General features: G+C 40.9%; 1 protein-coding gene across 1 annotated transcript; it reads right to left on the bottom strand.

Annotated features, from left to right (window-relative positions):
* Nucleotides 1–5,312: 5,312 nt before the first annotated feature.
* On the bottom strand, nt 5,313–24,992 carry sypb (synaptophysin b). The gene is made up of 7 exons (XM_083975363.1): nt 24,971–24,992; nt 22,958–23,023; nt 14,718–14,842; nt 13,209–13,410; nt 11,204–11,395; nt 9,956–10,271; nt 5,313–5,429 (listed from the first exon to the last, which is right to left on the bottom strand). The coding sequence occupies exons 1-6, from the start codon at nt 24,986–24,988 to the stop codon at nt 9,987–9,989; spliced, it is 888 nt and encodes a 295-aa protein (XP_083831489.1). The 5' UTR covers nt 24,989–24,992; the 3' UTR covers nt 5,313–5,429; nt 9,956–9,986.
* Nucleotides 24,993–25,324: the final 332 nt, after the last annotated feature.

Below are 25,324 nucleotides of genomic sequence, written 5' to 3' on the forward strand. Positions count from 1 at the left end.
GTCACTCTGCTCTGCTGTAACCCGAGGAGAACATTTTCCTTGTGGGATACAAGTGTTATCCAATGAGGAGAGAGAACGGCATGAAGGGCTGTGTGTGCAGCCAAGGGATGCGCGTGAATGTGGTGACGTAGCACGAGGACCAATTGATGCCTGACAAGGGCGGGGGCTGCTAACTCATGGTGCGTTCAAAGAAACTCGTACTTTGTGTTTTTCCTTCCTGTGAAGTCATACCAGTTCGATCTGGTACGAGTTCACGGGTCGGAAGTTACGAGTGGCCGTTATAGGGAACTTTCACAGACAACAGGATGGTAAAAACACGAGCTACGGGTTACCTGGAACGCTACCAAGTCGTAGTTGTGACTTGAAGCTGTAACTTACGGTTTCAAAAGCCTGCCTTGAACGCAGCATTAGCCGAAACGGCCGTGAAGCTGATATCTGCTTTAAACGAACAATGTGATTCACATTCAATACTCACGTTCCTACTGCCATATTGTCCATATTTCGTAGCCCATCTGTCATATCTGTATCCATTAGCGTACAAAACCAATAGTAACCCCATGCAATAGAACATTTAAAAGCATTTTATTTCATTATAAAACCATAGTGCAGGTCCAGACTGTGCAGTTGCAATTTTACAGTCAAATACTAGGTGGCATAAAGGGGTCTGAACATGCGGGTCCAAGTGTGGGGGTCTCCAGGTCTGCAGCCATATCCAGGCACTGCTGCTCCGCTTTGCCCTCCTCGCCTTCAGGGGCCTCACGGAAACTCCACAACTCTCAAGACTTGTTGCAACAAAGGTTTCCTTCCTCCCCTGCTGTGCCAGTTTTAACTCTGCACAGAGGTGAGATATATAGGGCTCCAGACTAACCTTTGTGCAGTGGCCCCTAACTTAAAATTTTAGGAGCGCAACCAGACAGGGTAAACACCATAAACTGACTTGGAAAGCAAACATTCACATTTTCCTTTTCCTTCATGACCCTCACATACATTGGCCTGACCCCTGTAATGACAGATTGCAGATTATTTGAGTTGCAGCTTCAATGTTTCACCAGTGGTAATAACTAAAGGGCAAATTTTACTGGTTGCACATGTGTAATAGTAGAAAGATTTATTTTCACTGTCTCAAATTTTAGGGGCAAAATGCCCCATTTAGGGGCAGTCTGGACTCTGGAGCCCTGTTGTCTCAAAAATCTGTGTAGCTATAGAATAAATAACAAACAAAAGCAGCATCGCAACACCATTTAGTTGATCTACTAGAATCACAATAATGATAACAACAACAACAACAACAATGCTTATAATACTACTACTACTACTACTTCTAATATATGAATATAATAAAAGTAATAATTAAATTAAAATTAATAAATAAAAGCATCATTATCATCATTATCATCATCATCATCATCATCATCATCATCATCATCATCATCATCATCATCATCATCATCATGGCCCTGGACCCACAAAGACACAGATGTGCAACAAATTAAAATAAATGAATTGCTGCAAAACCACAACACAAAATTAAATGTTTCCAGGGACACATAAAAAGTGACGGACCAAGCGAAAGCTTAAGCCTTGCTAACATATTTGCAAGTCAGTATCATATGATATATATATTAATAAATGATATAATAATAAACCTACACAATCTCATCTTATTTTCAAACACCATGAACAGATAGCCATCTTCACTATTTCTATACAGGCAATCAACGCTGCGCTGCACTAAAACGCCCCACACTCTGTCACATCCTCATCTTTTTGCAGGTTGAAAACTGACTAATACTAAGACTAATAATGTGCATTATTTGTATTTCATTTTTGCATTTCACAGTGGTCAGTTCTCTGAATACACGCCACACTTTGATGTTCAATTTATTTAACGTCATCATTTACATAATGTTTGGCCATTTTTAGTCGTGGAAGTATCTGTTTCCTCAAGTACTGTTTTTAGATACCTTTAATTCATTTGAGTATTTACATTTTATGCTATGTTACACTTCTTTTCACAAGATTAATTTAACAGCTAGAGTTACTTTTCAGATTAAGATTTCACATACACAATGTATGGTTTTCTTATGAACAATAATATTGTAGCTAGTCAAGGAAAATGTTTCAACTGCTTCACATACTGATGAAATAGCTGACTTACCTATAAGCTGATTATGATTTTGTATGTAGAATCTTTATTAGTAACGTAACAAGACACCGTTAAATGTAAATAAACGTCACTATTTGCCTATAAATTTGAATGAGGGGGAGTGTCATGTCTTCGCTGGAAACTTATTGTGAAAGGTCACTCGTATTATCTGTTGTGTGCAACTCCAGCAACAAACTGATAAGACCGGCGCACTGATAACAAAGGCGTCTCTGTGTGGCGCACATACACATTAACCCAGTAATATTATGATGTGCGTTCATTATTGCTCACTATAGGTTTTATTACATCGACTGAAGTCTTTGTAGACACATTGGCCTCCATACAGCAGAATATTTTAACTGTGCATTGCACTTCAATAGAATAAAAGTAAAAGAAATATCTACCTTTTTTTCTTATTATGATAACCTAAAGTGAGGTAGACTGTGCTCATTTAAATTCTGCTCATATTTATCTAAACTTATAGGAGGCGATCCCCTCTGTGGCCAGTAGGCAGCGTTCACCAAAACCATGAACTGGGCCAAATCATAGACTGAAAAGTAAAGTTTGAGGGTTATTTTTATATTAATGTTGAGCCTGCTGCTGAAGTTAACCTACATTTTGGCCCACAGCCTGCACGAAACTGTGTTTAAAGGGCACTGAGAAATATAGGCCAACCGAGGAAACACCATTAGTGTGACCTTTTTAACTATATACTGTAAAAAAAAATGAGAAAGCAGTAACAACAACAAAAATAAAGTGGTGTGTACGGTTTACTTTGAAGATATGAATGAAATATATTATCATTATTATTGTTTTTTGTAATAGAACTGGGGGGAAAAAAGATGGACAATCAACTCCTATGAACAGAAGTGCACATTTTAACCTTCAACAGAATAATTTCAAGTTTATTTCATTTTGTTTCACATGGATCCCATATAATAAGAATACAGCAGAATTCTGGAGAGAGTCTTGGATATTTTTTTTTTCTCTGACGGACTTATCATTATCATAAATACTAATATGTATACATCATCATACACAATAAACACAGCACTATCCAAAGGCGTAGAGAGAGTATCACAAGACATCATTCACCACTAACAACAGAGTATATTTCATTTCAGCATATTTATAAGAACTACAATGAAATAGAGGAGGAGAAGGAGGAGGAGGAGGAGGAGAAACAAACAAAAAAGAAGTGTGGGATGAAGAGGAGGAGAGAAAACCATGTGCTTCTACACTGCCTGAATCAAAGAACCCTGATTTTTAAAAAATAAAAGTGTGCACCGGGTTGATACAGTATACTGGAGATGGACGACGACGACGACGACGACGATTACGACGATGACAACGACTCCTTCTGATGAGGACTGTGGAAGCAAAAACTACCAATCGAAACAACCCATTTGGCAAACATGATCTTATATATATATTATCCAAACAGAGGAATTGGCATTAGTGCTTATACAGTATATGTTATGTATGTATATATATCTGGACAGGAGTAATTATTGCAGCACTTCCTTTGTGCTTTGAGTGGAGTACTTATAGCAGAGCTGCTGTATACTGTAGTCTACTGTATGTGCCGAGCAGAGTCTAGTACCGTGGCGGTGGATCAACGGTATACTGCAACATTACTGTTTAGTCTAATAATAATGCAGCTTTGAGCCTCAGCCTCTCAAACATGGCGCTTCAGGTGTGAGAAGGTGTACAATGCATGCAGTAAATTGACTTGCCTGCAGAAATATAGGAGATAAAGAAGGACTGTAGATGCAGAAGTAAATACGGAGATGCCTCCTGATAATATATGTTTATCATGGCATAACCAAGGTATGTATAATATTAGTGTGCATATTTTTTATTCTTTATTTTTTACCCATGGTTCATGTTGATGTGAGTTTGTGCATGTCGCTGATTGACAGTGTGATAGAAACACCAGTTTTAAAAAACTATATGACTCTTTCTGGACCACGTTATTATAATTATTATTATTATTATTATTATTATTAAAAGGCGATCGAAGAAACAGGACGAGGTTCACTTGACAAAAAAAAAAAAAAAAAAAAAACTCCGCTGGGAATAAACGAATAAACAGTAAAACAGTAAAACGATAAAACAAACACACGCCGCTAAAAAACTGACTGTTGTTCTCTTGCCCCGACTCACAATATTCATACTGACAGCACACGATAGAGCACACAGCAAATATGAGATGCTACCATGCTCACTAAGTTTCTTAACCCTATAAATGCTAGTTTTGTGATTCTCGGATGTCTGTGGATTTACATCCCAAGAGTTCGTCCTTTATTCTTGACGTTGATATTTGATGGAAAAATATATATAAAAACAAAAAAAACAAAAGTTGACACAACCTACATACAGTATAACCCTCTGTTGTCATATATTCACTGCTACTACTACTACTACTATATATACTGTATATATATATATCTCACTCTTTCTCGGCTCACTCTGATCAATAACTCTCCTCTGTTTTCCCTTCAACACTTGCCATCACACGAGGAAATCAAAAAATAGAGATGTTCACAGATTCTGAGATGAATACAGAATAAAAACCATCATCGTGGCATCATGAGTCATTTAAGGGAATTGAAGGGCAAAGGCTAAACTATGTGAGCTCCTAAACAGAACCAAAGTAAATGCAATTGAATAACTCTGTGCTCAACATTTGTTGTATAACAACTAATATGGAGTGCACAATTATTCAACTGTGTACATAATATAATCATATATATATATATCAGCATGTTGATATTTACACAGCACAGACAAATACATTCTCCCAAGTTAAATATTACTACAATATGTTTTTGTTTTTGTTTTTTTTCTCGTCATAAATGTCTTTTCCGTTACAAGATTTTCTCTTAAATGTTCGTCAACGAATGTTTTGGTATTTGTATTCAAGTTTTTCTCGTATAACCAAACAGACAATCCTCGGTTGTCTTCTACAGTTAAATACATCACGAGAATAAACATCATGTTACAGCAAAGACCCATTTCCCACATGTGTGTTTGTGTGTGTGTTTTCTTTTTCTTTTTTTAACCCTTTGCCCCCACCACCCTCCTCCAGATCCTGCTCCCCCCCTCCTCCCTCCCTCCCTCCCCCATCCCTCCCATCCCGTCCCCAGGGCTCCCACCAGTTTCTGCCCTCATGCTCGCCTCCTCTCCGCCTGTTAACGCACAGATACACAAACTGACAAACAGTGGAGTGTGGAAATGCAGGTGGTGGTCGACGGCCACACTCCGAAATCACAAGGTCGCCCTGAGGAGAGGAGGAGAAAAGGAGGAGAAGGAGGAGAAAAGGAGGAGATATTAAGATATTAAATAAACAGCAAACATGTGATTGGTACAAGTTGGATATAAAGGTATGTAATGATTCAGTCAATATAAAGATCAAAAACTGACTCTATGTGGAAAATGACACTTTATATTTATATGTGACATATTTCGGTAACACTTTATACTGTAAGTACACATTATTAAGCATTAGTTAAGCATTAAATACTGAATTCATCATTTATAACACATGAATACTTATTAGTATGTAGTTTATAAACACAGTTAAAGGGACAACAAGGAGTTTTGGAAAAGCGAAGCGTTTTCACACTACATTTATGAGCCTCCGCGCGCACCGTAAAATTCTTTGACCGGTGCAAGACGGACTCATGTTTTCATTCATCAAGAATTAAAGTCAGAGGTTCAAAGACGATCACATACCGTCGTAGTTCCGACCATAAACAGCGATTCGGCGGCGTTATTCTCATGACTCGCCACTAAACCGAAAGTAAGGAAACGCTGGTCGGCTCAACCAGCATTTCCGCCACCACTAATAATAACAAAATAACGATAGAGACAAAACGATATATTTATCGAAAATGGGCCCATTAACAAGTGGTAACGTAGATTCATCCACATTAACGTGAGACTTTTTTTTATAACCAAATAGAAACTCCTCATTGTCCCTTTAAAATGTTTTACTCGTCATTGATAGGCACTAACTGTATTTAGAAACTACATACTAATGAGTATTCATGTGTTATAAATGAAGAATTCAGTATTTATTCATTTAATGCTTAATAGACACCACACACACCACCTCTGCCACAATGGGACTAGAATGTGGACTTTTCATGTAGTGTTGATTTTGGCGGCCCCTGTGGACAAAAGCGGTGGAATGAAGACTAAATTTCCCACTGAAGACGATTGTCTGGCTGGCGCATGTAGATTTGTTTTGGAAATTTTTTTTTTTTAAATTTTTTAGCAGCTATCTGCAGAGTGTGCAGTAATGTATCTATTCGTATGGTTTCGTCAGTGGTCCGACCCGACCATGCCTTCCAGAGGTATAGAATTAGACTATTAGAAATAGCGTATCTTCACACTGATGGGCTCATTTGCTGTTGTAGGAAACAGAGACACATCAGCAGAAACCAGAGACTTTTGCGTATCCAGTTAAAAGCTCCGTAGAGGGGCTTTAAGCCCTACTTATGCACTTAATGTAACATATTAATGTCTTTGCGTTGTCTGTTTGTTTATGTTTATTTATACTATTGTGGATGAGTGGAAGTGTGGTTGTTTTTTATGAGCTACTGAACAATGTCTGTCTATCTATCTATCTATCTATCTATCTATCTATCTATCTATCTATCTATCTATCTATCTATCTATCTATCTATCTATCTATCTATCTATCTATCTATCTATCTATCTTGGTTTACAATAGTTAAATCTGATTGATTGGTGTATGGAAATACGTGAGAACACTTTTTCCCGATCGAGCACCTTCGACTTTGAACCAGTGAGATCAGTGGAGAGAAAAACACAAATACAGAAATTCATGAGGAGAAACAGACAAATCCCCTCTAACGTTGTTCTGTGGTTGTGTTTGATCCCAGTGGTGCATGTTACTGTAAAAAAACCTTTAAGTCACAGAATAAGACTCGATTTATCCAAAGGTTCTCAACACAGAGAGATTAAAATACCAGTGAACCAATGATGTTAAAAGATCTGGCTGGACGTTTTTCTAAATCTTTTGAGGACTGAGAGCACTTTTATCCAGTCACGCTTTTACTAAAACGTCTTTAGTATCAAAGCATCAGAGCGTCACCGGCTCTTTGACTGGAGCGGAGCAGCAGGTAAAGTGAATATACAGTAGCTCCGCCAGCCAGATAAGAGCTGCTGTAACAGGGGAACGCACTGTAAACCGCTTTGCAAGTCAGATGTTTTGTACACTCAACGTCACAGCTGCTGCTCAGCATAAAGACGTGTTGTGTCAATGAACAACTGCTTTTCTTCTCAGGGAAATGTAAATACAGGTTTATTTGTAGGTTCACATTTGGGTTGTTTCTTACTGTAAGTCCATTTACTGTTTATAAAACAAGTCGCTGTTGAGATGCCCTTGTGCAAAAAGAAATTTTTTTTTATAATCTGTGTACTATAATATTTTTTTTGGCCACTTGGGAGCAGCCAAGCCAAACATCATCATCATCGCGCCCTATCTGTCCTCCAGTAGCTGAACATTATGTACTTAGCTCTTATTTGGTCTGAACCAGCTCCTCTGGCTCTTTAATGGCTCAATGTTATGATTCTAGTCCTGTCACAATTATTACGTAATCGTCTGATCGCTATTATATGAGCTGACCGCAATTATTTTCATATAATCGTTAAAACCGTTTCTGTACAAAAAACAGCTGGATGAAACTAACAGAAATTTCAGGATTCAAAATTCAAGATTCAAGATACTTTATTGTCATTGTACATATGTGTACAACGACATTTAAGGTGCACAGTCAGGTATGGACTCATACATTTCATATTTCCATCACTATTATTTGTTATTATGAGCTTTTAGGTAAATTGATATGTAATTTCAGCTGTATTTTATTGCTTTGCTTTGGTTCTTAGGTTGCTGTAACATCTGGCCAGGGACAACGGATGAAAATTAGCCTTACTGGTTAACTCTGGCTCACTTGCAGTTTTTTTTTTAATTCTGTTGATCAGTGTTGCACTGTCCCTGTCAAATAAACCAATAAATTAAATTAAATTAAACTATTTCCTCATTGTTTTCCACCATTTCAGGTTTGAATGGTCCTCTTTTAATGACATCATCACATTGCTGTGTGCCACAAACTGTTTATCTCGATGTCTCTTCTTCTTCATAAGCTGTATGTGTATTGGTAAACTATGTTTGGGACTCATACTATAATAGCAGCATAAAATGACCAGAAAAAGACAATTAAATCCTTAATCGCAATTATCTGTATGACAATTAATCGTCAACTAAAATTTCATGATGTGGCGACCATAGTTATTAGTTAGTTGGAGCTTTTTGTGGGTTAATCTACAATAGCCACTTTCAGATTGTCAGATTATGTTATCAATTCATGTGTTATTGTTTAATAATAGCTTTAATAGTATCTGTTTTAACGTGAGCTGACACTAATATGAGCTTTCAGCAGTTAGAATTGCACAAATCCAGGATCTTCAAGTGTACAGGAAGTCCCTTTCTGCCTTTCCCCAAGATAGTTTTCTTCAAAGGACAGAAATACAACAGAGGGAATCTCGTATCAAACGATACTTTCAAAGATTCACACTTTGGTTTGTCAAACTCTAGACTGGTAAAGCCTCAGATTTTGTGTCGCTGAACTCTTACGTGGGAGTTACACAGAGGGGGAATCTCTCTGTGGCCTGGATCTAAATAAAGAATCAATGCTGCCGTTTTGCTCTTTTTTGAAAAATCTGTTTCTAAATACGTCGTAATTTGTCTCGTGACATTGTGAACAAGAAGGTTCAGGTCAGGTTATCTGCTCTACTGAGCTATAAAAGCCTGTGTGTGTGTTGTTGATCTGGACGACTTATGGTTTTTGAGCTGTGAAGTGTTTTCGGATGTTACAATGCCTCCGTATTTGAATATCAGCCAAGGGAAGAGAGACGCTCAGGAAAAGGTTTGTTTGTCATTTGCATAGCAATAATAGGCTACCTCAACTCATACTTGCTGATCACGGGCCCAAGGGACCAGCAGACAATAATAGAAACATGAAAGTTCAGCTAATATTCAGCAGAAACTGTTGGAATATAACACCAACTCCAGATTATTATTTACACTACCTTAAAGGGATAGTTCAACATTTTGGCAAATTGGACCATTGCCATAATCCCTATAGTTTTAGGAGTAGGTTCGTTAGCTTTAATTGTCGGTGCAAGCTGTTTTTAGAACGGCGGAGCAGAGCCACGAGCTGCTATGGGCTACGGCTAAAGGGATTTCTTGGTTTCCCTCATCAAACTCATCAAATACACAATCCAACAACTCCACAACGCTCTGGTGGACAAGTTGTGACCTGCACATTCACCACGCTATGAGATAATAACACAACGTTACCAGACAGAGTTGTTTTAGAGGTAAATTCATGCAAAACCGCTGATGCGCATTCCCGTCGGGAGCAGTTTTTCATCAAGCAGTCTCTGCATTTCCCTCTAAAACAACTCTGTCTGGTAACGTTCTGTTATTATCTCATAGCGTGGTGAATGTACAGGTCACAACTTGTCCACCAGAGCGTTTTGGAGTTGTTGGATTGTGTATTTGATGAGTTTGATGAGGGAAACCAAGAAATCCCATTAGCCTCCGTAGCGTAGCTCTGAGCAGCTCGCGGCTCTGCTCCGCCGTTCTAAAAATAGCTTGCACAGACAGTTAAAGGTAAAGAACCTACTGCTATGACTATAGGGATTATGGCAATGGGCCAATTTGCCAAAATGTTGAACTATCCCTTTAAAGACAGTGGTCCATGAACTCACCATCCTTCAGCTGTTGTTGAGCTGAGCATGTTTACATCTGATTAGAGAAGGAGGTGGGCTGCTGCTGCTCGTAGCCCTGGCTGTAGCCCCCGTCCTCGCTGTAGCCTCCCTGCTGTCCGTAGTCGGGCTGGTAGCCGCCCTGGGAGCCGGCGTACGGGTCCTGCTGGGCGTAGCCGCCCTGGCCGAAGGAGTCGGGCGCCGGCTGCTTCTCCTGAGACGGGGCGTACGTTCCAGCGAAGGCGGCCATCCAGCCGGTCTCCTTGAAGACGAACCACAGGTTTCCAATCCACAGGATCAGGTTGATGAAGCCGAAAGCCTGAGGAGCAGAGAGAGAGAGAGAGTAGAGGAGGAGGAGGAGATCAGAGATGGACAGAGTACTCCACCCCAGTACTTGAGTAAGAGTACAAATACTACTGGTCAAAATTTACTCCGTTACAAGTAAAAGTAGCTTAGTCAACATGTTACTCGAGTAAGAGTAAAAAAGTACTTGCTTCTAAAGGTACTTAAGTATCCAGAAGTACATGCTTTTAAATTTACTTTAAGTAAAAGTAAGAGTAAGAGTAAACTAAGAACTTAAAACTTTATCTATTTTCTTTTATTTTACTTTTATTTGCTCTTGCTTTTAACTCTGTTTTTAGTGTTTTGTTTGTTTTTATTCTGTCCTATGCTTCTTTTTTTTATGTTTTGTCTTTATGTAAAGCACATTGAGTTGCCTTGGTATGAAATGCGCTATATAAATAAAAATGCCTTGCCTTGCCTTGCCTTGCATAAAGAGTAAATGTCTTATTTTTCACATAAATGAATTACTATATTTTTTTCTAAATGAATTTAAGGACCTTTTAACTGTTGTTTCTGAGAATGAACTCTTTGAAAGCAGCTGCACTGATGTGCTGCTTTTAGGGGTTAAGGTTTCCTTCTTTGATAAACACAGCTTGTGTCCAATAGGATTTTAGAAAAGAAAAAAAGGAGCAGACCTGAAAGTAAGGAGCACTTTTCAGCCTTCCTAGAAATTAACTTGAGTAAAAGTAAAAAATATTTGTCTTGGAAATGTATTCAAGTAAGAGGAATAAGTACCAAATAAATCTAATACTCAAGTAAAGTACAAATCCTCTGGATATGTACAGTACTCAAGTAAATTTACTCCATTTCTGTCCACCACTGGAGGAGATGCATGTTTTTTTTCTTCCAGGGAGTAATTTAGTGTCGGTGTGCTCGCTCAGCGTCGTTGTTCAGGATGTCGGGACCTACCACTGAGGTGTTGAGGCCGGACACCTTGGGGTCGTAGACCTCACGGCAGCGGTTCTCCTGTTCGTCGCAGGCTGTGATCAGAAGGATGACCTTCTCTGGATCGGTGTTCGTCTTCACGTCCGACAGGCCTTTAGCCCAGGCACAAGACGACACCAGCCACATGAAGGAAAACACCGCCGTCACAACAAAGTCCTGGGGATCAACATGACAAAAAAAAAATCATGTTTAGCTCCAGCCAACAGTTGTTAAAGGGATAGTTCAACATTTTGGCAAATTCTGCTATCACCATAATCCCTATAATAGTCATAGCAGTAGGTTCATTATATTTAATTATCGCTGTTTTGAGATCAGCGGGGCAGGGACGTGAGCTCTATCTATCTATCTATTTTTAAAGGTACTTTATTTGTCACATATACAGCTAGTACAGTGAAATTCTTTCTCTGCATTTAACCCATCCCTGAGGAGCAGTGGGCAGCCGCGGTGCAGCGCCCGGGGACCAACTCCAGATTATGAGCCAGTGCCTTTGGTCAGGGGCGCTGACTGGAGGATTAACCTAGCTGGCATGTTTTTGTGGTTGGGGAAACCGGAGCACCCGGAGGAAACCCACGCAGACACGGGGAGAACATGCAAACTCCACACAGAAAGGACCTGGGCGGCCCGGGATTCGAACCCAGGACCTTCTTGCTGTGAGGCAACAGTGCTAACCACTGTGCCACCGTGCTGCCTCATCTATCTATCTATCTATCTATCTATCTATCTATCTATCTATCTATCTATCTATCTATCTATCTATCTATCTATCTATCTATCTATCTATCTATATATATCTATCTATGTATCTACCTGACTATCTACTGTATCTACCTATCTACCTCTCTGATTTTAACTCTGTCACTGAACAGCAGAATAAAATATTAAAATATTCAGTAACCATCACTATAAACACTCATAAATTACTGTAAGGCTTTATAAAGAATAAGCATAACACATCATAGAGCATTTTATAATGGCTTATAAGGTCAAGTATTATAATAGAGTTATAATGCTCTGTAATGTGTCATTCTTATTGTCATAAAGCCTTCTGATAATTTATGAGTATAATGACAATGATAGTTATACACATTTATAAGCCAATTATAACACATTATAACTATATTTATAATGCATTATCAATTTGGGCATTGTCAGCGAGTTACTAACAATTATAACGTATTATAATACCTGACCTTATAAGTCATGATACAATGCTTTATAGTGTGTTATGATTATTATGATAAAGCATTATGATTTATGAGTGTTTATAGCTATAGTTATATAGTGCTATAACGGCATTATAACTCAATATAAGTATGGTTATAGGCTGTACTACTAACACTTTTTCCCAATCGAGCACCTTCGACTTTAAACCAGTGAGATCAGTGTAGAGAAAAACACAAATACAGAAATTCATGAGGAGAAACAGGCAAATCCCCTCTAACGTTGTTCTGTGGTTGTGTTTGATCCCAGTGGTGCATGTTAAAAAGCCTTTAAGTCACAGAATAAGACTCGATTTATCCAAAGGTTCTCAACACAGAGAGATTAAAAAACAGTGAACCCCCGTCCAATGATGTTAAAAGATCTGGCTGGACGTGTTTCTAAATCTTTTAAGGACTGAGAGCACTAGTTCCGGCTACATATTTGCCTCGAAAACAACTCTGTGTCGTAATGTTACATGATTATTTCATAGCGTGGTGAATGTGCAGGTCACAACTTGTCCACGAGAGCGTTTATGGAGTTGTTGGATTGTGTATTTGATGAGTTTGATGAGGGAACCTGTACCATTCACCTCCACTGTGTTGACTGAGCAGCTCGAGTGGATCTCAAAACAACATGCACCGATAATTAAAGGTAATGAACCTACTACTCCTATGACAATAAGGATTATAGCAATAGGCGAATTTGCCAAAATGTTGAACTATCCCTTTAATTAAAAAAAGCTCCAGGTGTGGAGTATAAACAGACTCACGATCTGGGGTCCTTTGCAGTTTTCACGGTACTTCTCCAGGACGAAACAGTACGTGGCGAGGGCCGCCATGGAGTAGAGGAAGGAGAAGACACCGATGGTGACGAAGAACTCGGCGGAGGAGGAGTAGTCGCCGACCAGGAAGAGGCGCTCGGGCTTCTCCCCCGCGACACAGGAGGGGGCGTCGAAGTAAACCTGGTGGAGCCTGAGATCAGAGACACAGACATAGACACAGATCAAAGCGTGACACAAACAGACACAGCTGTAAACGTGTGTGTTCACAGCGTTTTGAAGGACAGGTGATCAAAGACTGCGGCATTGTGGGAAACGCTCTAGTTTGTTGTTGTTTTTTTCCTTGGAAAGATTTAGGTGAGAAGATCAAATATGAAGCTAGGAGTCGAGGACAGAGGACAGGAAACAGGGAGAAACAGCTAACTTTACTCAGTCCAATAAAGGTTAAAGAATCAACCTTGTTATATATTGTTTGTTTAAAGGGATAGTTCAACATTTTGGCAAACTGGCACATTGCCATAATCCTTATAGTCATATAGCAGTAGGTTTGTTACCTTTAATTGTCGGTGCAAGCTGTTTTTAGAACGGCGGAGCAGAGCCGCGAGCTGCTCAGAGCTACGCTACGGAGGCTAATGGGATTTCTTGGTTTCCCTCATCAAACTCATCAAATACACAATCCAACAACTCCAAAACGCTCTGGTGGACAAGTTGTGACCTGCACATTCACCACGCTATGAGATAATAACACAACGTTACCACACAGAGTTGTTTTAGAGGGAAATTCATGCAAAACCGCTGATGCGCGTTCCCGTCGGGGGCAGTTTTTCAGCAAGCAGTCTCTGCATCTACCTCTAAAACAACTAACCTATCTCATAGCGTGGTGAATGTGCAGGTCACAACTTGTCCACCAGAGCGGTTTGGAGTTGTTGGATTGTGTAGTTTGATGAGTGAAACCAAGAAATCCCATTAGCCTCCGTACTGTAACTCTGAGCAGCTCACGGCTCTGCTCCGCTGTTCTAAAAATAGCTTACATTAAAGGTAATGAACCTACTGCTATGACTATAGGGATTGTGGCAATGGGCCAATTTGCCAAAATGTTGAACTATCCCTTTAAACCAAATTTTACACCTTTACACTACTAATTTAAATGGTTCCTTCAACAAAAGGCACTAACTTTAGCAAATGTCCTGTTGTAATCACTCTGACACAAGCTAATGAGCTAATTATATGAATTAAGAATGTACGTAAGTGAGAACCAATAGAAAAACTCAAACTAATTTATCCAATTATAGATAAATAAACACATTAGAGTACAGAGTGGGTCATATAGGAACGACTCTGACTGGAACTAATTAGTAATAATAGTTAACTCAATACTAGTAAACAAAATAAAATCTTACTTTAAGGTGCTGAGTGTGTGTTTACAGTTTGCATTAGCCCTTTGGCACTTTATGTTTTATTTTCTATTGTCTGAGGACATTATTACAGTATCATACAAACCTGAATGGGTATTCAAATTCTACTTCTATGCCCAGGTCGCTCTCCGACCGTTCTTTACACTCCACGCTCAACTTGAACATGCCGGAGTAACTGCCACATGTCGAGAAGGCGAAGATGGCAAAGATCTGCAGGAGAGAAGGAGGAGGAGGAGGAGGAGGAGGAGGAGGAGGAGGAGGAGGAGGAGGAAGAGGAGGAGGAGGAGGAAGGCAACAGTCAGACAAACCCACAGATACAGATAAATACAATTTGTTTTTTCGTTTTTTTTAATGTCACACCTCTCCTCCCTCTGACTCAGTGATGATCACACATAAAAAATCTCTACACTCCTGTTTGGCTCAGATGATGTAACCATGTAAACAAAGAGCTGCACTGTAAAAAAACAAAAAAAAAAACAGAAAAAATACAAAAAAACAGGTGGAGGCTCCACTAAGACTCTGTCCCGCAGTGTCTCAGGCCGACAGACTGACTGACGTCTCCACCAATCACGTCCGAGCTGCTGAAAAATGCACACGGAGTGCAAATCAATGCGGCGTTATCACCAGGTTCCTTCTATGCAGGGGAGGGGCCTGCCCGCCTGCCCGCACCTGTTGCCATGGTTACCGTCACATTTATTTGAAATGGCTTTTCTGTCAATGTTTTTATAGTATTTTTTTTTTTAATGTTTGTTTTTTTGTGTGTGTTGTTCTTGTATATTCTGTGGTTTAGTAACAACAGTGACTGTGAATTCAATCGGTGACTGTGAGAGTCTTAGTCGTGTTTCCACATGCAGCTCTCCCCCCTCGCTTCGCCTCGCCTCGCCCGCCGCCTGTGGTGGTCACGTATGCAGCACAAACAGACATGCACAGAGATAAACTCACACACACACACACACACACACACAAAGAGCAGATTAGACACGTCAGACTATTTTTACCACACCCTTCCTACGCTGCAGGCCAGATCCGATTGGATAGAAAATCCAGCTATTAATCTGACTGAGGTGCTCCACCATCTGTCACCAAATACTCAACTACAAGCGATTGTGCATGCAGCCAGTCACAACACACACACACACACACACAAAGCCACACACACACACACGTGAGCTTGCACACAAAGGAATGTCACCTCCTTCTTAAGTCTGGTCCTGTAGTACAGTCTACCTGCTGCAGGCACCAACACACTAAACTATTTACAGTAATCTTTCAGCTGATGTGAGTCTTACACACTTAAGTGGCCTAAAGCGAGACTTCATTGTCATCACTTCTACTCCTCCTCTTCCTGCAGGTCTGTTTTCATCCTTCAGCTCAAACACCTTCCTCACACCACCGCCGTCTGCTAATTAACACGTTTTTTAGAGTTCAATGCAAATGCAAAATGCAAAAAAGAGGTGAAGCGTTATGGCGCTTTATACATTTGAATAAAAGGGTTGTTTGTTTGCCGTCTGCATGCAGGGTAAATTTAGAGATACTAAAATCCACCCTAAAACTCAAATAACGTCATATTATCATATATCACCAACTTAGATTTTTTACAATCTTCAGAACATGCAGCTTTTTAATCGTGTTTTTATGCAGCAACTCCGAGTTCAAACTGGTGTCCATTCACTCTGCATCAAAATCAAACAGAAATCCAAAGACGAGGCAGTAAAAAAAAACGTGATGTGACGTAACGAAACGTGGAAAAACCAGAGTGTAATGCTGCAGCAGCTCCAACTGATCAATACCTACAGCATGTGCAGAGTATCACATCTGCAGTGTTGGCACAATCCAAACATGTATGTGTGTAACATTGTGTTTTATCCTTAAAAATTACAAGTTATTCATCTTGTTTTGTTTATTATTATTATTATAGCTGCCTTAGGGTGGACCTGTTTTTTTAATTAATGAGGCCGTTCAATGGTTTTCAAGCTCCCCAGTATCTGTATCACTCCTCACTCCATCCCCCTGAGATGATACACAGATCAGATTTCATGAGACGGATCAATATGCAGATCAACATTTGGTGCTGCAGCTGTACGTTTGGATTTCCTGCCTCCTCCTTCTTCTTCTTATGTGACATTTTAAAGAGGAGAGGAGAGTAAAATAAAATTCACTCTAACAAGAAAGAAAAGGAGCCGTTTAAAGCGGCTTCATCTGAATCACCCTCAAGTGATTTGAATCGCACTGATACGACGTGAGGAATTAATGGGGGGAGCAGCTCGTAGCTACTGAGAGGAGAGGATGTAGGAATCCTCGCGTGTGCCGCCGTTGTACACGTGTATTTAAATATAATGAGACAGCAGCAGCAGCAGCTCTGGGAGCAACGGGCTACATGCTAATGTCAGCACGTTCACCATCTTGACTCTGCTGTGCTAACATTTGCTTTGAAACGTTGAAGGGATAGTTCAACATTTTGGCAAATTGGCCCATTGCCATAATCCCTATAGTCATAGCAGTAGGTTCGTTAATTGTCGGTGCAAGCTATTTTTAGAACGGCGGAGCAGAGCCGCGAGCTGCTCAGAGCTACGCTACGGAGGCTCATGGGATTTCTTGGTTTCCCTCATCAAACTCATCAAATACACAATCCAACAACTCCAAAACGCTCTGGTGGTATGAGATAATAACAGAACGTTACCAGACAGAGTTGTTTTCGAGGGAAATGCAGAGACTGCTTGCTGAAAACTGTCCCTGAAGGCAACACGCATCAGCGGTTTTGCATGAATGTACCTCTGAAACAACTCTGTCTGGTAACATTCTGTTATTATCTCATAGTGTGGTGAATGTGCAGGTCACAACTTGTCCACCAGAGCGTTTTGGAGTTGTTTTACGAGAGAAACCATTAGAAATCCCATTAGCCTCCGTAGCGTAGCTCTGAGCAGCTCACGGCTCTGCTCCGCCGTTCTAAAAACCGCTTGCACCGACAATTAAAGGTAACGAACATACTCCTAAAACTATAGGGATTATGGCAATGGGCCAATTTGCCAAAATGTTGAAGTATCCCATTAAACACCGCTGAAACTGGTGAAACGTCCGGGTCAAGAAATGCACAGAACGAGGAGATCACATTATTACTATTCAATCTGAATTCAAAACCTGAAATATCAACGTCGTTGTCGACATGAATTATTATTTCCCAGCTGTATTGTTTAGGAATCATGAATTCTTGAGATGTTTCAAGTCTTTTAAACCAACTGACCGACCGGTACGAGCCACAGCAGCAGCACTGGCATGGCTAAACAAACCAGTGGCATCATCATCATGGAAACAAAACAGTGAAGAGAGAAACGGTGGCAGAATTAAGAGCTCTACTTTTATGGTGACAGATGAGTGGAAGGACGGAGGGGGTGATGGAGAAGGAAGGAGAAGAGGAGGAGGATGATGAGGAGGAGGAGGAGGAGGAGAGGCACAGCCGGGCCGAGGAGAGAAATGGTGGCACACTGAGTGTTAGGTGCCATGGAAACACTGCTGGCAGCATCACGCAGCGAGGAGGCCGAGGCTGGTTTCTACCCCTCCTGGTATGCTGGAGGGTTGAAGACACACAAACACTGAGACACAAACAATCTGTCTGCTGCTGCTTTTCTCACGATGTCTGCTTCTCTCTCTCTCCTTAAAAACTGATCATCCACTCATGAATAAAAGTAAAAGCAGTCAGCGGTAAAGCCCAGAATATGATATTTATATCACAAATATCAAAAAATACCTGCTGATATTCTCCTTTTACATGTTTAGATTCGAACTTGGCTGTTATTTTTTTTTACAGTTTGTCATTTCTCTCTTGTGTAAATCATTGCTAAAATTATCTTTGGTATTCCTGCGCTGGCTTTTACAACCGGTTGTCAGCCAAAATAAACATCTGCAGTAACCTAATAACACTCGACTATTTGGTTATTTTATTCTAAAAATATCACACACTTGTCCAACTTTGAAACTCACCCTTATCAGAATAAAACTGTAACATCTAAATCCACATTATCTGCAGTGATTGCACTGTGCAGCGTTATACTGTATAAGGGAAAATAGAATGCATGCCAGCGTATATATATATACCCCAAAACCACTAAAAGTGCAAAAATAAACACAGTGTGGCTGTGTGAGGCTTCCTGGGCGGCCCTGGAGTAATAACCACAGAGAGTGCCTGTACAACAAAATCAACAGCCTTTATTACACATTAGGGACTGCAGCAAAGTGAATAAAGGCTCTCGCTTCATGTTCTCCCAAATAGCCATTTTATTCTCCGCCTGCCGGGTGTGAGTCAGAGAGTGAGTGAGAGTGAAATTTGAATGCGGATGAAATTCAACATAGCGGTGTCATCGTGCATCGTAGCTGTTGTACTGTAGCAGGAGAGACGTGTTCGCCTTGCTGCCGCCGCCGCTCTGTGGTCGAGCTCCAACATCAGCTGTGTTTGGGAACTCAATGTCTTCCAACATCCATCAAATCTCAGCTTTGTCAGCACTATTCCCAAGAGACAGAGGCAGAGAGGGAGGGAGGGAGGAGGGGTGGGGTTGGGTAAGGGTGAGGGAGGCAAAGCTACATGATTCACTCACACAGGACGCTGCTGCTGCTGCTGCTTAAAGCTCACACATTCACATGCTTTTGCACGTCGGTGTAATTTTGTTTTTAATGCTCAGGCGGAGGAAACAAAACCACAAGATCTCACACCTTCAGCCCACGAGCACGACTGATGCACAGAGATCCAGTCCAACTTTCTCTAACGTGCTAATTAAAGGTGTAATATGTAGGAATTCCCCCCATCTAGCGGTGCGGTTGCATATCGGAATGCATTCTTGATGTTGCATTCACCTGAAATCGGGCAGACGTCAGACAGACAAGCTATGACAGGTTTCCATCGTTTAATAAAAATAGGTTTTTGAAGTCTTGAAGGTATATTGTGTAAGAATTACTCCCATCTAGCGGTGCGGTTGTAGATCGCAAGCAACTCAGTCGTATTTTTCATGCTGCATTCACGTGAAATCGGGCAGACGTCAGACAGACAACAGACGCTGCATGTAACAGGATAAACAAGCGTCTATGTAAACAAGTGGTCCGCCAGCACGAGGCAAAACAATACAGGCGTGACAATATGTTGTCATGGTGATGTTGAGTAAAATGACATCCGGTTGGTTTGCCGACGGCCGTCTGCCTGACTGCACCTGAATGCAACACCAGTGCCTCCGTCCTTCCTCACACTACACAGTGGTGACAGTTTTAACAGGCGCTACCTGAAAAACTTTCTCCCCGACAGCTCCGCTGAGTTTCCGTGGTTACCTACGGTCACGCTGCCACTCAACGTAAAAAATGGCGATGCAACATGGCCGCCTCGGTTCGGTGCGTCGTCCACTTATGTATTTGTAACAACTTGTAACAACTCATTCTAAGGTACGAGAAAGCTTTCATTTGTATGCGGGTGTGATTCGACTTCGGTGAAATACGTATTTATGAAAGACATATTTGATTTTTGCTAATAAAAAGCCAAATAAGTTACACACTGGGGCTTTAAGATAAAAATGAATTGATTTGATCAGTGCAGAAGCTTTTTTTTCTTTTCTTTTCTGTCACTGCATGATGTTTCTGATGTTTCCACTGAACCCTTTGCTTCAGAAACTGGAAAAATACTTTTGAGGAGTGGCTCCTCTCTCTCTCTCCTCCTGAAAACACTGTGTTGCTGGTGGTGCATGCCCATATTAATCCAGAAAGAGCAGCAGCAGCAGCTCCAGCTCCAGCTCCTCCTCTTTATAGTCTGACGCTGAGGCACGCATGCCCTCTCTCCCTCTCTCTCTGACTCTGACAGATGATTCATGGGGCCCTGGCTTCCTGAGCGGCGCGCGGCTGCTGATTGGTGGTTGGGCTCGCCGTGACCCAGGCAGGCGGTATGATGAGGTGCTGGCACACTCACACTGCTCCAGGGAAGGACTACAGAGTCATGCGGTACACACACTGACTGCTCTCTGGCATATCTGCAGAACCCATTACAGCGACGGACTGCTTTGGCACGCACGTTTTCATCTGGGCTGTGTTATGATCGCAGGGCGTAGCTCAAGATTATAGGAGGAGGAGGAGGAGGAGGAGGAGGATGAACCCCCTCCTCACTTGTTCTTTTAATTAACATCCTAAAATGTGGACAGAAATATACTGTATGCATGTATTTAATGATCTGTTGTCAGGAGAGTAAACCTAGTTAGGGCTAACATGTTTTAAATGTTAAAGGTGACCTCTTCAGGTAGCCTACTTTGCTAGAAGACCAGTCCCAAACCCAAATATATTCTGTTTATTATGAAGGCAAAGGTCAAGTTTGCACCTTTGAGAAGCCAGAAAAAGGACATATTTGTAGTTTTTGCCCTATATGTTGTAAATCTATGTGTGTGCCTTTCTCTCTTTTAACATTTGTATCTATTTATATTTATTCTATTTCTGTCGCTCTGTCAAATAACATTCTTTAAATTTGAACTGAACTGAATTGAAATGAGTTGAGGATAATATATCACAGCCACAATAAAGTTCTAGTTTTACTTAATCATTTATTTATTTGAGTTATGATATTAATTTATGGTGCGTGCATTAAAAGTGAGACATATGTAGTATGCAGTATAGCACAGATATGTTTTGATCTATTTCTATGTCGTTAAATGTATGTTTTGTTGTAGATGTTTGTTGTTGAATATGTTACGTTATGTTGTAGTCTTATGTTGAATACGTGTTGTTTTGTGTTTGTTATAATAAAAAAAAGTTCTAGTTTGGACCAAATCGATTGTTCGCTCAACACCAACATGGCCGCCGCTGTAACCACGCAGAGCCACAAAAACCAGAATCGAAGCCAGAACGAACGAGGATGTCACAACATCACAATGAGGGCTTTAACTTAAGAGAGAAGCAGCAGCAGAAGAAGATGAAGAAGGAAAATAAAAAGGAAAGGACACTGGACTCCACACATCTGAACTTTAGCTGCGGGGTCTGCATGGGTAATTAGTACGTTACTATTCCCACCACCGCTGTGCATGGTGCCCCAGCTGTAGAGGAGAAAAAGAAGTGGTGCTGTTTCACCCTGCAGCTCCAACATGCTGCTGCTGCTGCTGCTGATGGTGATATGTGCAACTATTAGATAATAATATTAATGCTATAAATGGATGGAACTGAGATTTCAACTGTCATTATGGATCAATCTGTTTATTATTATATAAAAGGCCAAAGATAGGCAGTTTATGACTGAATAAGAAAAGCAAAACTGAGTGTTTTTGCTTGAAAAATCATAAATCGGTTGGTAAAGTATTTGGTTATTGATTGATCAACCAATTGTTTCTCATCTAAATGGACATGGAGGAACTCTCCATCACCATATCCTGTCTGATTATACACTAATGAATGTCATTTATATTTATTCTATTTGAATATAAACTGTCGCTCTGTCAAATAACGTTCTTCAAATTTGAACTGAACTGAATTGAGTTGAGTTGAGGATAATATACTGTACCACATTCACATATAAATGTCCTAATGAGTGAATGAACGCCTCCCCCCTCACATAATAAACAAATATAAGCAAAAATGTATCTTTATAATGCATAACAGTTCCTTAATCCTTAATTATAACATGCATTAAATAACCCATCTTAGATAAACTGCCATGTGAGTAGGTTGGTGGCTCCATCATCTGGTGGAAGAGACTGAGCACAATCAGAAATAAACGGTTCCAGTGTGCAGAGGTCGTGTCCTCTGAGAAGCATCTGACAAACTGTCATTATTATATTCCTACGCCGTGTTACTACAACAGTGACATAATAATCATCCGCCCTGCTGGTGCCTCCTGCTCGGGGCCGGCTGAGGGAGGAGGAGGAGGAGGAGGAGGAGGAGGAGGAGCCTCTTCCTCCTCCTTCTCCACCTCCTTAGTGTCTGTACATGAAGTTTTCTCCTCTCTAAAGATCAGACCTGAGGTGGAGTTTCATGTTTCAGGAGGAAATATAAAGACACATTAAGAACAAATGCGCTGAGAGGCTTTTTTTTTTTTTTTTCCCCTCTGAGAGTCGACTATCATCTATTATTAAGCTCCATGCAGCGTTATGACCTCTGCGTAACAGAAGGTCACAGATCTGTCAGTCAGAGACAGTCAGTGCTGTTATTATGATTTAATGCAAACAGCACACGAGACCAGTCCCAAGCTCTTTATCCTTATTAATATTTCCTTCTTTTTTCTCTTTTTTTTTAAATAAAAAATGGAAAATACTCATTCATTATTGCTGTTTGTTGCCATCACTGATATATATAAAAAAATTAAAATAAAAGACTTACCCATTGTAGAGCTTTTATAAATCCCAGAGGTTGTTTGATTATCGTGAACTGCCCTTGGGCCACCAACTGTCAAAACACAAAGAACAGAAAATCAGTGGTTATTTTGGTATTTAATTATAACATTTTTATCCTTTTACATGTGTCTCCCTGTGTGAGGAGGAGGAGGAGGAGGATAAGATAATGCTGATTAAAAAACAACAACATAAACCTAATTAGCTGAATACACACACACACACACACACACACACACACACACACACACACACACACACACACACACACACACACACACACACACACACACACACACACACACACACACACACACACACACACACTGCTCTGGCATCTGCAGGTGTTTATTTAGCAAATATTCTGCCTGTGAATAAAGTGAGTCAACTGTCACAGCTGGTGCCTTTAGGAGATGCTGCTGCACACAACTACACCACATTCATTTAGATATTGACTTCAAATGCTGTATGTGTGTGTGTGTGTGTGTGTGTGTGTGTGTGTGTGTGTGTGTGTGTGTGTGTGTGTGTGTGTGTGTGTGTGTGTGTGTGTGTGTGAGTGAGTGAGAGAGAGAGGCAGAGGGAGCTCCTGCCAGCATTACAATTACACAAAGCTGATTAACTGACTCTCTTCTCTGCTCTCTACACACTTCACGGCTCCAACCACCTTCTTCTCCTTGTTGTTGTTCTTCACCGTTAACCCGGATAAGTTGATTGTACTTAAACAACTTTCATCAAGTATCAAGTGATCGAGCCTCAAATGGTTTAAGTTATTGACAATAGAGAAAATGAATTTGTTCCAAGTATAGTCAACTGAAATATACAATGGTCAGAAGTCAAATACACTTAAAATCCTATTTTTTGTGAATTACCACACAATATAGTACATTTTATTAATTTTATTTCATTTTACACACAACAAAGCATCAAATATGTATTAACAATGATGCTCTGTGTGAAATTACAACATGCAAATCCAAAAATAACAGAGCAACTTAAAAAAAAAATGTGTCCTCTGTAGACTAATTGCAGTAAAATTAGCAATATCTGGTCTTCTATTTGATTCATTTAGGAGGAACCTGCATGTGCAGCCGAGGTGGAGGCGTCTGCTCTGCGCGCAGGTGAATGCGACACCGCAAAGAAGGCGGTGTGTGTATGTGTATATGTGTGTGTGTGTGTGTGTGTGTCCCTTGTGCATGTGCATCAATAAATGGCCGCACAGGAATAATAAGCAAAGCAGCAGCAGTGATGGAGACACTCGCTCCTCTCCAAAAAAAAAACATCCATATTGAACAGATGACGCATGAACTGAGTGGGGAAAAAAGGAATAAAAATAACTCCCGATTGTCTGCTCGTGTTAACCTGATTGGTTTTGTCACAAACCAGAGCTGTGAGCTGTAGTGGCCGTGTGGAGGTGCAGCAGCAGCAGCAGCAGCAGCAGGAGACCGTACATCCCAGTGTCGGGGCCTGTACACTGCGGCTCCTTGAAAACACCGAGGGCCTTGGAAATTAATCAGATTCCCCGTTTTGTTATCTTAGCAACGGTGCGGACTAATGAGACCTGAGCAATCTGAATCAATTAGCGGGATCTCTGGAGAAAGACTACACGGTTCCTGCAGCCTTCTCCTTCCCCTCTGCTACATGTCATTGCAGCAGCAGCAGCTCTGGACATCCTACACGTTTTTTCATTTTTTTTTAAGAGACTGCCATCGGGCCACTCGCATCAGCATCAACACTGGAAAATGATCCGGTGCCGTCGTGCTCTGTCGCGCCTTTACGCAAATGCATCCTTTTAAATACATGCAAAAAAAAAAATCTTACTATTTCGGCTCCAATGGAGAGAAAACGCTGCGTTAAACCCTTAAAAGGTCGCTGGTTATTGCCCAGAAAATTACATTTAATCAAACGCACGATAAAGGAGAATAAGAGAAATAAAAAATAAACATCAACCACCAAACGGAACAGTAATGAAATATATATTTTTTCCTCCACAAAAAGCCCTTACCTGGTTTGCAACATCCATCTTGGCCGCTTACTCGCTGATAAGAGGATCAGAGGGGCGGAGGGAGGGAGGCGTCTCATCCGGAACAGCCCAGGGGAGGAAGACGCCCATGGAGGAAGAGCCGGACTGCATGCGTCACGACGAGCTGGCGCGAGCAAGGACGTGCTAGGGGGAAGCGTCGTGACGTCAGGTTGCATCGCAGGGACTGTGGAGAGACTGGACTGTGTGTGTGTGTGTGTGTGTGTGTGGTGGAGTAAAAAAGAAACAAGCTACAGTATTACTCCAGCACCCGCCGGTCTCGACCAATCAGAGCGCAGCTTTATTCTAAGGGGAGCCGAGGTGGTGGTGGTGGTGGTG

The sequence above is a fragment of the Trachurus trachurus genome (assembly GCF_905171665.1).
Source record: "Trachurus trachurus genome assembly, chromosome: 7".
In the NCBI taxonomy this organism is placed as follows: Eukaryota; Metazoa; Chordata; class Actinopteri; order Carangiformes; family Carangidae; genus Trachurus; species Trachurus trachurus.